The 16225-nt window shown below is 50.2% G+C and overlaps 1 protein-coding gene across 2 annotated transcripts in view; it reads left to right on the top strand.

The window, feature by feature from the left end:
• The window catches only part of Neurl1 (neuralized E3 ubiquitin protein ligase 1), a 103672-nt gene that overhangs the window by 25000 nt on the left and 62447 nt on the right, over nt 1-16225 (top strand). The window contains exon 1 of one of the 2 annotated variants that reach the window (XM_048338316.1): nt 2906-3330. The exons of the other annotated variant lie outside the window; for it this stretch is intronic. Within the exon in view, the coding sequence (XP_048194273.1) occupies nt 3246-3330 (85 nt within the window). The 5' untranslated portion in view covers nt 2906-3245. Of the gene's footprint in view, nt 1-2905; nt 3331-16225 lie in introns of those variants that run through there. 2 annotated transcript variants of the gene reach the window in all.

Below are 16225 nucleotides of genomic sequence, written 5' to 3'. Positions count from 1 at the left end.
AGAGAAACCAGTCAGAAGGAAGATGGGGTTCAGAGCTGCCCTTGTAGGAAGCCCAGTTCCTTCTTAGTGCCTGCCTGGATCCTTTCTATCCTAGGAATTGGCATGTTGTGAGTACCATGCACATATGTGTACACACACACACACACACACACACACACACACACACACACACACGCTCTGGTGGCCACTCCCTGGGTCCTAAACCTCCCTGTCTGGTTGGTTGCCAGGAGGTGAGCAAAGCCAGCATGAGCAGACCTGGACCGCCAGGTATGTGGGTATCATCACTTCTCCTGAGGTCACCCAGTGACTTCATCCAGCCCCCGTCTCCTCATAGCTTTCTTCTCCATTTTCCCTTCCAGGATGGGCCTGGGCCACCTCTTTGCTTTTTGGCAGCTGCATTGGTAGGAAATGGCTTGAAAGCTCAGGGGCTCTGAGGATGCTGGTGTTTTTGATCCTTTTGGGCTGAATCTAACTACAGTCCTAAACAGAAGGATTTCTGGGACATGGGACCACACTTAGCTTCTTGGGGCCCCACGCAGCCATGGTTATTTCCTTAGTTGTCTGCCTGGCCTCAGACCTGCACCCAGTTGACCCCTAACAGTGGTGGCCCTTCCCCTAGGTGACAGTTCCTCAAAAGGACCAGGGTGCTGGGGACAGTGGACTGTGCCTATAATTCTAGCTATGAGGAATCTAGGATATGACACTAAAAGGTCTCCATTCAGGCTTGTGTCCGTGTCAGGTGGCACCTGCGTTGCCCTGTGGGAGGCCCCTACAGTCTTCCACATGGTGGTAGTGGTGGCATGATTTTCTTGCCTCAGCCAAGCCTAGCCCAGTCTATCCTCCCTGAGATCCTCGAGCTGTCAGAGTAAGTTTCAGTCCTGCCCTCCTGCCTTTGATCTTCACACCTTTCACCTTCCTTTGGGCCTCCTGGGGTCAGGCTTCCCTGAGCTGCAGAGCCTTCTGGCTATGTCTGGACCCAGGTGAACCTCCATCTCTGGTCCTCACTCCCTTCTTTTTTGACCTTCATCTTTCCCCATTGCTCAGGTTTAGGCCATGGGAGGTTATGGGAAGGGGCCTCACATCCACCCCCTCTCCCAGGCCCCAGAAACTCCTCTTCCTGGGAGGAGGGAGAGATAGGACTGCTTTCAGAAGTGCCCCAGACTCCTTCCAGCCACTGCCTGCAAATCTCAGCAAGGAGCTCATACTTCACACACACTCAAAGGGAATTAGTTTCCTCTATACAGAGCCCTTGTATTTATCCTTGCTCGTAAAAGACCTTATCCCAGAAGCCACTTAGGGTATCTTCATTCCCTCAGATTTAAGGTGATGGAACTGTGTGTGGTATGTGAGCATGCTGGGATAGATGTTTGTACAAACCATACAGTAGGTACACTTGGAGAGTGTAAAGATGTGTGTGCAAAGGGGGGTGTTACCATAGAGATTTCCGATGCATGAGGCACTGGTTAGGGTGAGCCTTAGGTAGAGACTGTCCAGAAATTAGACAGCAGTTCCCAGCTATTCTGCAGCTGGCCAACATGGGATCCTGGGCATGCAAGAAGCTGCCAGTCTTGGGTTGGGGGCTGTTTTTCCCTCCAGAGTACCATCTGTCACAGATCTTCTCAGCTTGTTCGTCTGGGGTCTGGCATTTCAGGGTGTGATGTCTGGAATGGAGAGGGCATGCAGGACGCGGGAGGGGACTGAAGGGTGACTCAGAAGGCGCTATGCTCTGCAGCTGGCAGGCAGGAAGATTCATCCATTCTACAAATAGTTTGCGAGAATCTGTCATATGCCTTTCCCAGGGCTAGGGATATTATGGCAAATGTAACTTGCCTGTCAGCTCCCCTCTCCAAGTTTATGCAGTAGTGGGGGAGACAGAATCTAACAAGTGGCAAAGGCTACTTCTACACAAATGTGTAAAAACGATGAAGAAAAGTGAATGATCACAAAGTGATTGAGACAGAGCAAGGTGGGTTTTCTTCCATTAGGGTGGTCAGGGAAGATCTGAATCTGAAAAGGGCCTGAATGGTGAGGAGCCATTACAAGGAGATGGGGGGAGGGGGAAGAACTTTCCAGAATATGGATGAGATGCCCATTACCTGTCCATGTCTTCATAGACTCTGGGTCAGAGTTGCTGAAGTCAGATCAGGGGAGCTAGAGATGATGTGTAGGAGCAGAAAGGCTGCTGTGGGGGGGAGAGAGGGAGAGGGGAGACTAAGATCTGTTCAGAGAACCAGTCTTAGGGTTCTGGTCTTATGCATCCAAAGACCCCCTGCTATCAGGCTTGGGTCTGGGGTCCTTTCTGAGCCCTCGCCCAGCGCCCTTTCGGCTGAGAACTGGGGGTTCCTATCTCGGTTTCTTTGTTAACAAGCACTCCATCGCGTTCTCCCCCCGCCACGTACCTGGTGCTAGTAAAGCTCCGTGGACTTTTAGTTCCGTGGGTGAAAGGAACAAAGCCTTACCTCTGGAGCCCCAGGGCCTCTGCCTCGTCCTCCCGGGGCCCCCGTGACCACTGGGACCGCCGCGCGCTCCTGGGCCACATCTGTCGGAGCGCGCGCGCGCGCGCACACGTGTCACTAAGACGCTCATTCAGCGGCGCTGCTGTCACCATAACAACCGGGGCGGGGGAGTCCTGGCGACCGCCCGGGCGGGGGCGCCGGCGGCGGGGGTGGCCGCGGGAGCGCGGCGGCCGGGGGAGACCCACCACCTCGGGAGCGCCCCGCACGCCCCGCGCCCCGCTCCCCGCTCCATGCGCACCTGCCGGCGGGAGGGCGCCACGCACGTCGCTGCCGCGGCTGTCCCCGCGGGCGGGGACCGAGCTGCTCGCTGAGTCGCCGGGCGGGCCGAGCCGGCGGAGCCGCGGAACGCACGCGCCGAGTCCCGACTCTATGGCCCGGGAGGAACGCGCTGGAGCCGCCGCGCCGTCAGTCACCAAGCCGAATCCCAGCGCCAGCGGGAGGAAGCGGGGAGCCCGGGGCGCCGCCAGCCCGCGGCCCCCGCCCCGGCCGCGGGGCATGGGAGCCCGCTAGCCGATTCGCACCAGGTCACCACGCCGGGCAGGATCCACCAAGGACAGCGAAGCCCCGTGAGCCGGCGGAGAAGCGCGGCCCGCTCGCCCCCGGCTGCAGCCCCGCCAGGGCCCTCCCCCGGCGGCGCGCGCTCGGGCGCGCACACACCAAACACCTTTCCAGGGCTCCTGCCGGGCCTCGCCTGCTCCCCGCCGCCGCACAATCCCCGGGGGCGCGATCATGGGAAACAACTTCTCCAGCATCGCTTCTCTGCCTCGAGGAAACACCGGCCGGGCGCCGCGGGCTCACCCTCAGAACCTCAAAGGTAGGCTTGGCTGGTGGGGCGCAGCTGGAGGACGGGGACGCAGCTGGAGGGTTAGGGAAAGGCGGCCAGGTGTGGGGAGGACCGGTGGGTGCCACCTGTTGGGTGCATTTGGAGCCGGGAGAGGCACACCTGGCGGTGGAGGTGGACTGCCGTGGGGGCTGCGGGTGGAGATGGCGAGTATCTGGGGGGTCTGCGCAGTTTTCCCCCCCCCGCCAGCCCCGAGAACGTCACTGGAGAGCCCCTCGGACCGCGGTGGCCACGGCAGCAGGAGGAGAGGAGGAGAGAGGGGGCATTTCTAAGGGTTGGCAGCGTGGAAAGGGAAGCCCAGGTCCGCCGGCTGAGCCTCTCAAGGGAGTGGTTTCATCTGCTCAGGGCAGGAGAGACGAGGCCAGGAGCACTAGTTGCATTTCCAATAGGAGGGTTTTCAGCACCCAGGATGAAGGGCGGAGAAGCTGGGAGCTTGCTCTTGGGGGCCTGGGCCGCTGCTGACTTTTTGTATCCACAGAATCAGCTAGGTTTTGTAGTTCACCGAAGACCAGTTACCTAGTCAGAACTCTAGGACAGAGAGGGACGGACAGCCTTGAAACAGACATTTCCCATTTCCCCAGAAGGTCTTTGCTTTGTCCGCACCTGGATCCACCCAGCACCTTCTGGGGAGCCTTAGGCCTAAATCTCTGTCTTGACACTTCTAAGGATGTCTCTGACCTTTGATATACACTACTGGGTTCCTCCCAGGCCCGGGACCCACATAATTTGCTTTAAGAAGTGGTGTGTTATCCCCAGGACTAGCTGAATTTGTCCTGGAGACTTGCTGATGGCAAAAAAGAAGCAAGCAAGCAAGCAAACAAACAAACAAAAAAACCCTTGGGTTTTCACAGAAAAAAAAATCACTTCCTCAATCCAGCAGATAATGAAGAAGCAAGTAGAGTGCTTTGACACAAAGTGTTGAAGTTTACTAAGAACTTTTACTGACACTTTCTGGACATGGAGGTGGGGTGGGGTGGGGTGGGGTGGGGTGGAGGGCTTAGTCAGCAGTCCATTTTACAACAGAGGAAAATGAAGGATCAGTTCAGATTCCAAAGCCAGAGAGAGACAGGCAGAGCTGGGTTCGAACGTTTATGTTCAGGCTTGGAATTCTGTCCCACTTCTTGCTGGGCAGTTAACCTCCAAGAGTGAGGAAGAGGAGGGGAGAGGAGAGCACTTTCCTGCATCCTAACCCCAGGCCCCAAAACTTGGGTTGGCTAAAGGCAAATCAACTCGTCCGGTGTGTGTGTGTGTGTGTGTGTGTGTGTGTGTGTGTATGTGTGTGTGTGCACGCACGTGTGCGTATGTGTGTTGTGGGGCTTGAACTCAGGGCCTGGATGCTCCCTGAGCTCTTTGTGCTCAAGGCTAGTGCTCTACCACTTGAACAATGGCACCGCTTCTGGTTTTCGATTGGTTTGTTGGAGCTGAGAGTCTCATGAAAACTCATAAGATCCTCAGTATCTCAGCCTCCTGAGTAGCTAGGATTACAGGCATGAGCCATCTGCACCTAGCTGGTCTGTTGTGTTTTTCTCACTGTCCAGATTTTTTTTTAATAATATCATGTCCATTGACCATGCGTTTCTACTTAGAGGAGTCTACTGTAAGGAAATAGAATGAACTCTACTATGATGCCCATGGCACTGTTCTTTATAGTAGGAATCATGGTTAGAAATCATGGTAAGTCCTCTTGATGATGGGGTATATGCAATCATTAAAAGTATGTGTGCCAAGGAGCTGGGAATGTGGCTTAGTGGTAGAGTGCTTGTCTAGCATGTATGAAGCACTGGGTTCGATTCCTCAGCACCACATACACAGAAAAAGCCAGAAGTGGTGCTGTGGCTCAAGTGGTAGAGTGCTAGCCTTGAGTACAAAGAAGCCAGGGACAGTGCTCAGGACCTAAGTTTAAGCCCAGGACTGATAAAAAAGTTTTTTTTTTTTTTGAAAAAAAAAAGTATGTGTGCCAGATGCTGGTGGCTTACATCTGTAGCCCTACTCAGGAGGCTCAGATCTGAGTCTCGTAGTTTGAAGCCAGCAGGGGCAGAAAAGTCCCTGTGAGACTCTTATCTCCAAGAAACCACTAAAAACCAGAAATGATGCTGTGGCTCAAGTGGTAGAGTGCTAGCCTTGAGCACAAAGAGGATCAAGGACAGTGCCCAGGCACTGAGTTCAAGCCCCACAACTGACAAACAACAACAACAACAACAAGAAGCATGTCATATATAACACTTTTTGAGACAAAGATCTCATTATGTAGCCCGGGCTAGCCTCACTCATGACCCTCCTGCATCAACATCTCAAGTGCTGAGATTGCAGGTGCAAGCCACCATGCCTGGCTCAATTTATATTTTCCAAGACTTTTATGTGATGGCCTTGGAAAATGCTTACATCGTAAAGCCGGGATACAAAATTATAGACTGTGTGAGCCCAATTTTGTTATGTGGATAGAAAGGAAAAAACAACACTAGATAAATTAAAGCCCATAAAAGAAGTTTCCAAAAGAGCAATAGCTGTTTCTTCTGAGCAATCATGAGGTTCCTTCCTTCCTTCCTTCCCTTCCTTTTTCCCTCCCTTCTTCCCTCCCTCTTTCCTTTTTCTTTTTGTTTATACTTTCTCTTTTCTAAAATGTCTGCAACAAACAGTATTATTATTACTATTGATGTTGTTATTATTATTATTTTGCCAGTCTTGGGGCTTGAACTCAGGGCCTGAGCACTGTCCCTGGCTTCTTTTTGCTCAAGGCTAGCACTCTGCCACTTGAGCCACAGCATCACTTCTGGCTTTTTCTGTTTTTGTGGTGCTGAGGAACTGAACCTGGGGTTTCATGCATGCAAAGCAAGCACATTACCACTAAGCCACATTTCCAGCCCCCATTATTTTTATAGTAAGAACAAGGTGACAGTGGTAGCCTGGGTAAAGAGAGTTCTTAGACATTGGTTGGAGGAACCAATAGACATCATTCAGGCCAGTCTCCTCCTGTAAAAGTGAAATGAACCAGGGGAAAGGACAGGAATTTTCCCAAGTGACTTAGTGGGTCAGAAAACTGGCAAATTCAGGCTCAGTCCTCCAGTGCAGGGAGTTGCTGTGGGCTAGTGACTTGACTTGTTTGGGTTTTTTAGCAGTACTAGGGTTTGAACGCAGGGCCTCATGCTTGCTAGGCTAACTCTACCACAGATTCATGCTTCCAGGATGGGGTTTCACTTCCTCCCCTGGCATGCCTGGATTATGATCTGCCTACTTTAGGCTTCTAGCAGCTACCGAGAAGACAGTCCATGGAGACCCAATAGAGATATTGTCTCACAGACTTTTCTGCCCAGCCTGGCCTGGAATCTCAATCTTGCCCATCTCAGCCTCCCACATGGATTAAATAGACCAGCTATGAATTGAGAAGAGGTTCTTGTGAGCTTTTCTTCCTGGGCCTCAAACACCCATCCTCACAATCTCGGCCTCCTAGGTATCAAGGATTCCAGGCATGAGTTAGTGATACCTGGCTTTGACTTGGTTCATATATACTCTCCTCCTAAATTGTCTGGTTCATTCCTTGACTCTATGGAAGCTTCAAGGAGGCCATAGGAATTGTATCTTTTACCTACAGTTTGGGGTTGTGGGGACCTGGGGTTTCTGTAGCTACAGTGTTTGAAGGAGTCGGGAGGGAACAGGAGACAATGCTCTAGGTTGCTACATGTCTGCTAGAGGTAGCCATGGGAATTGTGATCCTGCTCCTTCCAATACTGAAATGGAGGCTAGAATGCACTCATGAAAAGCCTAGTGTGGCACTTGGGAGGTGGAGGCAGGAAGATCTCAAGTTCAAAGCCAGCCTGGGCTACATAATGAGATCTTATCTCCAATAAATATGTAAATAATAAGTAACTAAATAAAATGTAGAAGGGAGAATGATTGAGTGAGATTGATTGGGATATATTGTAAACGTTAGGAAATTTCACAATGAAATCCTTCCCTGTATAACAAATGCATGCCAATAAAGTAAAATAAAATAATGATAATAGAAAATGTGCTCACAAAGGCCACCCACTGGTGTTCTGCACTTGTCATTATGGGTCTGCTGATTGTCTTTTTAAGCAGACTTGTTCCCATCTTCCCACCCTAAAAGAGTCCATCCATCACCTTTATCCTTTGTCATCAACCACCTTTGTCTTTGCTTAGAATTTGTTCCAGATTCCCCTCTACTTGTGCTGTATCGGTAGTCAGGCAGAATTCCACTAGAACTGTGATGGTTTCCATAGGGCCAACGTGGTGCCAACTGCCGACCCAGCCTTCTGCTGGGCTTGCTTCTGTGGCTGTGCTCACCCTGAGTCAGGTCTGATCTTAGCTGAGCCCATCAAGAAACCTGCTGGGGGTGGAGCAACCAGGTCTGTTTTTCTTCTTTTTCTATAATTACAATCTCTATTGATTCCTGACCATTTTAATTAAGACAGCTGGAGGTATAATCTGGAGCCTGAGGCTGACTGGAGACCATAGATGGGTCCTGCTGTCAAGTTGATGGGAGATGGAACTTGACCTTCACCTCTCAGCAGTAGAAGGTCTTCTTGCTAGAGGCAGGCTGCTGGTGATCGCCACTGGGTCCGGAGCTCATGGCTGTCTGAGTGTGTGTGTGCTGAGGGGAGCCTATGTGTAGTTCTGCACTTAGGACCACAGGCAGGGCCTAAGGACCTGCCGTGTATTGGATTCAGAGGTGATGGCTTTTGACATTTCTGGGCTTTCTAGGGCTGAAGATCTTGGACAGGCAGGACTGAGGGAGCAAATGGAAAACACATGCTTGCATGGTTGGACTGGTGACACCCCATCAGAGAAAGGCTTTTGGGCCAGGACTGGGCTGGCCACCAAGGGAGTGGCAGGAAATGGATGTGGAGGGACATAGTAGAGTCCTTAGGAGGAGGGAAGAGGAGGAGAGTGGGGTATGGAGCAAAGGGGAGGGCTGGAGGGGGAATAAGTGTGTATAGAGCTCAGCGGGACCACTGGGGACTGGGCTGGGAGGGAACAGAGGGCCCCTGTGCAAGCACCTGTCTGCAGGGTGCTAAGTGTGGATGACAGGCAGCTAGCCAAGGCTTCCGGAGGAGGTGCTCAGGTACAGTGTTCACCTCTGATGGGGACTGGATGGGTCAACTCCCATCTTCTTTTTTAAATTTCGGTAAAATTTATGTAACTTTAAATCTACCAATTTAACTATCCTATTTATTTTTTAATGACAACTTATTGCAGTTTAACCATTTCAAAATGTATAATCAAGTGGTGTTTAGTCTGTTTAAAATGTATACAACCATTCTCCCCTTCCTCCTCCTCCTCCTCCTTCTCCTCCTCCTCCTCCTTCTCCTCCTCCTCCTCCTCCTCCTTCTCCTCCTCCTCCTCCTCCTCCTCCTCCTCCTCCTCCTCCTCCTCCTCCTCCTCCTCCTCCTCCTGCTCCTCCTCCTCCTCCTCTTCCTCCTCTTCCTCCTTTCCAGTCCTGAGACTTGAACTCAGGGACAGTGCCCAGAGCTACTTTTGCTCAAGCCTAGCACTCTACCACTTGAGCTGCAGCGCCACTTCCAGCGTTTCTGTTTGTGTGGTGCTGAGGAATCAAACCCAGAGCTTCATGCATGCTAGGCTAGCACTCTATGGCTAAACCACATTCCCTGCCATCTTTCTTTCTTCTTCTTGCCCGTACTGGGTCTTGAACTTAGGACCTCTTACTCCTTTTTTTTTTTTTTTTTTTTTTTTTTGCCAGTCTTGAGGCTTGTACTAAGTGCCTAAGCACTGTTCCTGGCTTTTTTTTTTTTTCCCTCCAAGGCTAGCACTCTACCACTTGAGCCACAGTGCTACTTCTGGCTTTTTCTGTTTGTGTGGTACTGAGGAATCGAACCCAGGGTTTCATGCATGCTAGGCAAGCACTGTACTGCTAAGCCACATTCCCAGCCCCAAGATTCTCTTACTCTGCTTGGCTTTATTTTGTAAATAGTGGCTGGTGTTCTACCATTTGTGCCACACCTCCAGTTCTGGCTTTTGGCTGGCTAATTGGAGATGGGAGTCATACATTTGTCTGCCTAAGCCAGCTTTGAACTTTGTCCTCAGATTTTAACCTCTGAGTAGCAAGGATTACAGACATAAACCACCGCTGTTGGGCTACAACCATTATTTCTTAATTATTGAATATTTTTATTATCTCAAAGGAATTAAGCAGTCACTGCCATTACCTCCCCTCCCTGAATCTCTGGCAACCATTAACCTAATTTCTGTCCCTATGCTTTTGCCTGTTCTGGACATTTTGTATCAATGAAAACATATGATAGATTAATATAATTTATTTATATAATAAATTCAGCTCTGATTTTAGCATACTGCTTTCAAAATTCATCCATAACATGCTTCTTCTTTATTTTTTGTGACTGAATAATAGTCCATTGCATGACCAACCCACATCTTGTTCGTGCATTTATCACTTCATGGATATTTGGGTTGCTTCCACCTTTTGGTTAATATGAGTAATGGTGCTATAAATATTTGTGTGGACATTTTTGTCCGAGCACCTGTTTTGAAGTCTTTGGGGGCATATACCTATGTGTGGCTTTTAAAAGTTGGAGCTTCTTGAATTGGACACTTCACAAGCCACTTGTAACAACAGCTGCAGGATGATCACAAACCCCTCCCCCCCCTCTGGCTGGGTGTGTCACCAGCCCCACACCTGGTGTTTTTAGTTTCTTTTCCACAATGGCTGAGACTTGGTGACTGAGAGGAGATCTGCTATGGCTGGCCAAGAGGCCTACATTCCTTGTTTGTTTTTTTGTGCCAGTATTGGGACTTGAACTCAGGGCCTGAAGTCTGCTCAAGTCTGGAGCTCTGCCACTAAGCAACACTTCCACTTCCTGCTTTACTTTTCCTGGCTAAGTGGAGATAAGAGTCTTTCATGTCTGGGCTGGCTTGGAACTGCACTCCTCAGATTGCAGGCTCTGGAGCAGCTAGGATTTCAGGCATGAATTAAGGAGCCTTGCTTCTTGGGGGGACGGGGTGGGGAGCAGAGTGAGCCTCAGGAACTGGTCTACAGACCCTCTACTTCCTCTCCGTTTACTGCAGGGTAGGGATGGAGGAGGGGCCTCCTTGGATAAGACTTTAGTCAGTTTTCTGCTTTGTCTTCCTGCTGCTATTTCCCTGGTCTGGTTCTTCATCCGGATATTGCAACAGCTGCTGTCTTTATCCTGTCTGCCTCTGGTCTTCGGGCGATCCTCCTAAAGCAGTTTCCATCATGCCCCTCCCCTGTGCCGCAGTGGCAGCTGCTGCCACAATCAGATTTTTCAAGGCTCCATCTTCAGCAGACTTAACACATATTTCTGTGGCTCTGACTGGGCCTCCTCCTTGGCTGTCATGACACTGGTAGGTTAGGTGAGCTCTCCGTCCCCAGATGCCTCATGCAGACCCGGAGGGTGCCTGGTGTCCTCCCCAGCTGGCTGACGCTTCAGAAACTGGGCCACGTCCTCTCTGTATTGACCCTGAGTGCCCATCCCACCTAGCCTGTTTGTTTTCAGTTCCGCTTTAATCTTAGGACTATTTGTTAATGATCATGATAATATTTATGATTGATCACTACTTGGGTGGTTGTTATATGCTAAGTGTTTATTATTATTATTATTATTTTTGCCAGTCCTGGGGCTTGGACTCAGGGCCTGAGCACTGTCCCTGGCTTCTTTTTGCGCATGGTTAGCACTCTACCATTTGAGCCTCAGCACCACTTCTGGCTTTTTCTGTGTATGTAGTGCTGAGGAATTGAACCCAGGGCTTCATGCATACAAGGCAAGCCCTCTACCGCTAAGCCATATTCCCAGCCCCTGTGCTAAGTATTTATAAGTAGGGCTTTCCATGAATACTCTCCCAACAATATACCATCTTATAGACAGAGGTTAAATAATATATTCCAGATCAGTTAGATATGGAAGAAGCTGGGACTTTGGAGTTTATCGTTGTAACCACTGTACTTCTCTACCTTAGGTGGGTTCTGTCTTCTGTTGTGGAGGGAGGACTGGGCAGCCATCTCCTGGCCCAGGGGTAAGGTCTCCAGTGAAGGGTGGGGATAGTTGCCTTGAACTCTGGGCCTCACATGCTCACTTGGCTTTTTTTGCTCAAGGCTGGCACTCTGCTACTGGAGCCATAGCTCTACTTCCAGCTTTTTCCTGGTTAAGTGGAGATAAGCACCTCAGGGATTTTTCTGCCTCAGCTGGCTTCAAACTATGATCTTCAGATCTCAGCCTCCTGGGTAGCTAGGATTACAGGTATGAGGCACCAGCTGGGAAACTGAGTTTTATGGTATTCTTGATGCATCTTTCCATGAGAGGGACAAGATGTCTAGCTGAGCATGTAATTCCCAGTCCCTGTCCCTCACTCCTCTTCTGCAGAGTTTTAGCCATGTAGACACACTGGTTAGTCATCTGACTCTTTTGAGACCTGCAGGCTCATCGTCTGCTGAGTTCAGACCGATGGGCTCAGAAAATCTTGGGGCTTGAGCCTCCAAACCTGTGAGTTTAATAAGTTTTCTAGGTCATTCTGATGCTTCCAAGGGCCTGAGAATCACTGAAGCTGTGGGTCCTCAGAGAAAGTCCTACCTGGGACTAGCTTCTCAGAGAAGAGCTGGAGTTGGCTGGAGATGTGGTATGGAGCTAGAAGGGCACATCATGGAATGGCTGCAGACAAAGCAGAAAGGCAGACAAATACAAGGTATGCTTAGGACCAGGGAGCCACCCCTTAAGCCTGAAATTCAGGGCCCACTGAGGGACTGACAAGTCAGTTTTGAAGATAGACTGGAGCCATACCTTGGAGAGCCCCAGATGTTAAGAAGTTTAATTTTTATCCTGTAGGAATTGGGAGCCTTGGATGACTTTTGATCAAGAGGAGTGTAGTGACTTCATTTATGCAGCAGCAGCAACAAAATACTAGCTGGATAAGAATAAAGAAAATGAAATAATAAAAGATGTGTGTGTGTGCGTGCGTGTGTGTGTGTCTGTGTGTATGAGCACACACAAGTCCTGGGGTACGTAAACTCAGGGCCTGGGTGCTGTTCTTGAGCTTTTGTACTCTACCACTTTGAGCTGCAGCACTTCTGGCTTTTTTGTTGCTGTTGTTTTGGTATTAATCCAAACTGATTGCACAGACTTTCCTGCCCAGGCTGGCTTTGAACCATTGTCCTTAGATCTTAGCTTCCTGAAGATCTACAATTTCAGGTGTGAGCAACTGATGCCTGGTAAAATAAAGAACTTTAAGTCCAACTTCTTATATTCTTTCATGTACTTCATGTAGATGAATTCATTTAATCTTGTAATCAATGTGAGACAGGTATTGTTTTCATTTTATGGGTGAGAAACTAGTGGATGTTAAGATGCTGTCTAGAAATGATGAACTAGAAAAAGGCAGACCGGAGTTTCTGCCAGGACACTAGTGCTCATGAAGGAGAAAATTGGCTTTAGGGAAAATGTCTCCAAATTAGTTCCCTTCTTTCCCTGGCCCTGGGCTGGTGTCTCACTGACTGGGGGCTTAGACAACATAAATTAATTGTTCAGTCTTCTGGAGGCTGGAGGCCCAGATCAGAAGGCCAACATGATCAGGTTCTGAGGAGGGCTCTCTTCCTGCCTTATAGATATTCTTCTTGCTGTACCCTCAAATGGCCCTTCCTTTATGTGTGCCCATGTGTCATCTTATAAGGCCACTGACCCTGTCAGATTAGGGCCCACTCTTATGACTTCATTTAACATTTATTATCTTCTAAAGACCCTGTCTCCAAATAGAGTCACTTTGGGGATTTGAATCTGAAATATGGGAGCATAAAGTTCCATTTACAGCAGGTGGCAGGACTTCCAAGCTATGTACACTGAGTCCCAAGCATTGTCTACAACACAGAGTCAAAATGGAGGCAGGTTAGATAAAACCAGAAACAGGAGAAGTCAAAGAGGAAGGAGAACAAGCTCTGGGCATTGCCTGGGAATGCGAGGGCTGTATTCACCCTGGGCTGACAGATGGCTGGGCCCATTTCCGGTGAGTCTGTGGCTACCTCATTTCTGGATTTACACACTCAGGGCCAGAGGCTGAGGGGCTGCCTCTTTGAAGCGGTTGCTTTGACAACCCTAAGCAGGATGCAAGTAGTCTCCTTGGTAACGCCTGGGAAACCTGCCTCTGGGATGGAGGGACAGGAACTGGCCAGCAATCCGTCCTGGTATCACAGGCAGAGCTGGACCAGGGCACTGGGCTGAACAGGCCTGTGAGGAGGGTCAGGCTTAAAGAATAGCCTGTCTGTTGGCTATTCCCCAGCAAATCAGGGTCCAGAGGCCCTATGGTCTTGTGGTCTGCCAGAGTAGACCAGAGGCACTAATGAGACAGCCCAGGAAGAAGGGAGGGTGGGCCTGGGTGGAGATCAGGGAAAATATGGCTTCAGGATGACATAGCTAGCTTGCATTTATTAAAAGATACTTATCAGGGGCCATCACCCACATCCTGCTGCTTTGTGAAATGAGCAGGTGCTGACGCCGACCCTTACGGGGGTGAGGGTGAAAGCAATCTGGAGAAAAGAGGTGCTAAGAGAGGAGGACGGATTAGGCTGGCATCTCCAGGATGCAGGTGGCAGGCCTGGCTTTCTCTGCTCTGGCTCTGTATAGTTCTGAGGTGGTGAGGCTGTGGGGCTGGGCTGGGCACTGAAGTTCTTCTGGGGTGAGGGGTGGGTTCCTCAGAAGCACTGATTGGAGAAGGGTGAGAGGTGAGCGGTGAAGTCTTTTCCATTTAACAAATACATTTCAGGTCTCAGCAGTGACTAGCATTTCTCTGTGCATGCACAAGGACACAGCACTACACGAAACAGATGCAGCCTGCCTCCCTGCCCCTCCCCCCACTGCCTTGGGGCTGGCCCTCCAGGGGGAAGCAGATAGAACCCACATGACAAATGAACAAATAAAAATGTGCTGGAATATGAAAATGACTGACATTCCTGGTGCTAGAACTTGTACTATTTATGTATGTCTCCCATCTCATTTAACTATTTGAACTATTGGATGGAGCAATGATTATGAACTCATGCACAGACAGAGAAACTGAGGTCTGGAGACAAAGGTGCTCATGGTGGAGATGAAAGGACTTCTAACCATGATCTTTCTGACTTTAGAGATATCACTCTTGTTTTGTTTTGTGCCAGTACTGAGGCTTGAACTCTGGGCACTGCCCCTTAGCTTTTTTCTGCTCAAATCTGGCATTCTACCACTTGAGCCACAGCTCTACTTCAGGCTTTTGATGGTTAATTGGAAATAAGATTTTAACAAACTTTTCTGCCTGGGCTGGCTTTGAACCGTGATCCTCAGATCTCAGCCTCCTAAGTAGCTAGGACTACAGGCATAAGCCACAAATACCCAGTTATCTTTAAAAAAAATTTTTTTTTCTCTTGGGATAGTTTTAGAATTACTGAATCATTGCAAAAAACCAAAACAACTGCAGAGAATATTTATATACTCCCCCCACATTTTTTTTTAAATTTTATGGTTCTGAGTTTAAACCCAGGGCTGTGTGTACACTAGGCAACTCTGCCACTCAACCACACTCTCCCCACCCCGCCCCCATATTCAGTTCCCTGCTATTAACATGCCAGTATGGAACATTTGTGACAATCACCAATATGGACGTCCTTGGTCCAGTGTATACGGGATGCCCCTGGCCATCCCCCCTTCCCCCATGCCATTGTGACATTCAGTTGAGAACACAGCTGGATGTGGAGGACTCTGAAGAGACTGTTCCTGGGACCTGGAACCAGAGGCAGGAGCTTAGCCCATGCTTGCTATGTGTGGAGGGGCCGAGCCGGGGCTGAAGTCGTTCAGCCCTCCTGGCCTGGCCAAGGAACTTTCAGCAGAAAGTCATTAAGCAGCCACACCTTTGCCTCTATGCTGTCCCATGCCTGCCCCTCTGTTCTGTCCATGGTGGTATGAAGAAGGAGCAGGAGAGTGCCCCTCCCCCATGGGGGACAGAGGGCAGGGTGTCTGCTGGCTTACCTGGCTGGGCTTCCTTGGCCCTGAGTGCCATCTGGCTGGCTCAGAAGATGGGGGTGTGACAGAAAAGGGAAGTCACTGCCAGGGCTGGAGCTGTTGGGTGGGGGTGGGGGGGGGAAGGCCTGTTCTCTTCGTCCTTCCACGTGGCTATGCTGGTTCTAGGGCAGGAGATGGCTGTTCACTAAGAGGTGGCTGTTCTTGAATGTGTCTGAATGGGGTATGCAAGTGCCCCTGAGAGGGAAGGAGGGGGTGCTTTGACTCAGTCAGAGTCCCGGGCAGTTGTGAGGAGGCCCTAGCTATCCACGTGGTGGGTTGTGACTTCTTTGGGCTGGGGTGGAGACCACAGAAGGGAGTCCCCATATTCTTGAGGACAGAAGATGTTCCAGGTGCCCAGATGTGAGCTTGGTGGCCCATGAGAGGCCCAGTGGCCACTGACTTCCAAGAGTGGAACCCAAAGGAATCACAGAGATTGTCTTAGCCCAGGTCCTGAGGGGCCCCAAAGAAGGGAAGGAACTTGCCTGAGGTCACAGTTGCATTGGACCAGTGCTGAACCACGTCAGAGCCTCTGAGCTAGCAGGATGATGCTTAGGAGGGACCCTCTAGGGGGACAGATGCTTGGCTGGAGTGGGTCCCAGGGGCTCTGAGGGACTTTCCTGAGATGTGTGACAAGATGACATAATGTTCTGAAAAGCCTCAGGGCAAGAAAGGGGTGGGAGGATCCAGCCAAGAGGCCATTGCAGTCTTCCTGGGGAGGAAAATGGTTGAGCTGCTGCTTGGGGTGGGGGCAGTGAGGAGGGGGAAAGTATGGTTGGCCCTCCGTGTGTGCGTGGACTTCCCACCTGCAGATTCAACGACTGTGCGTTAAAAAACATCTGAAG

This window comes from Perognathus longimembris, chromosome 2, assembly GCF_023159225.1.
Source record: "Perognathus longimembris pacificus isolate PPM17 chromosome 2, ASM2315922v1, whole genome shotgun sequence".
NCBI classification, from domain to species: domain Eukaryota; kingdom Metazoa; phylum Chordata; class Mammalia; order Rodentia; family Heteromyidae; genus Perognathus; species Perognathus longimembris.
Note: the sequence above shows the minus strand (reverse complement) of the source record. Positions and strands in the feature narration are given on the sequence as shown.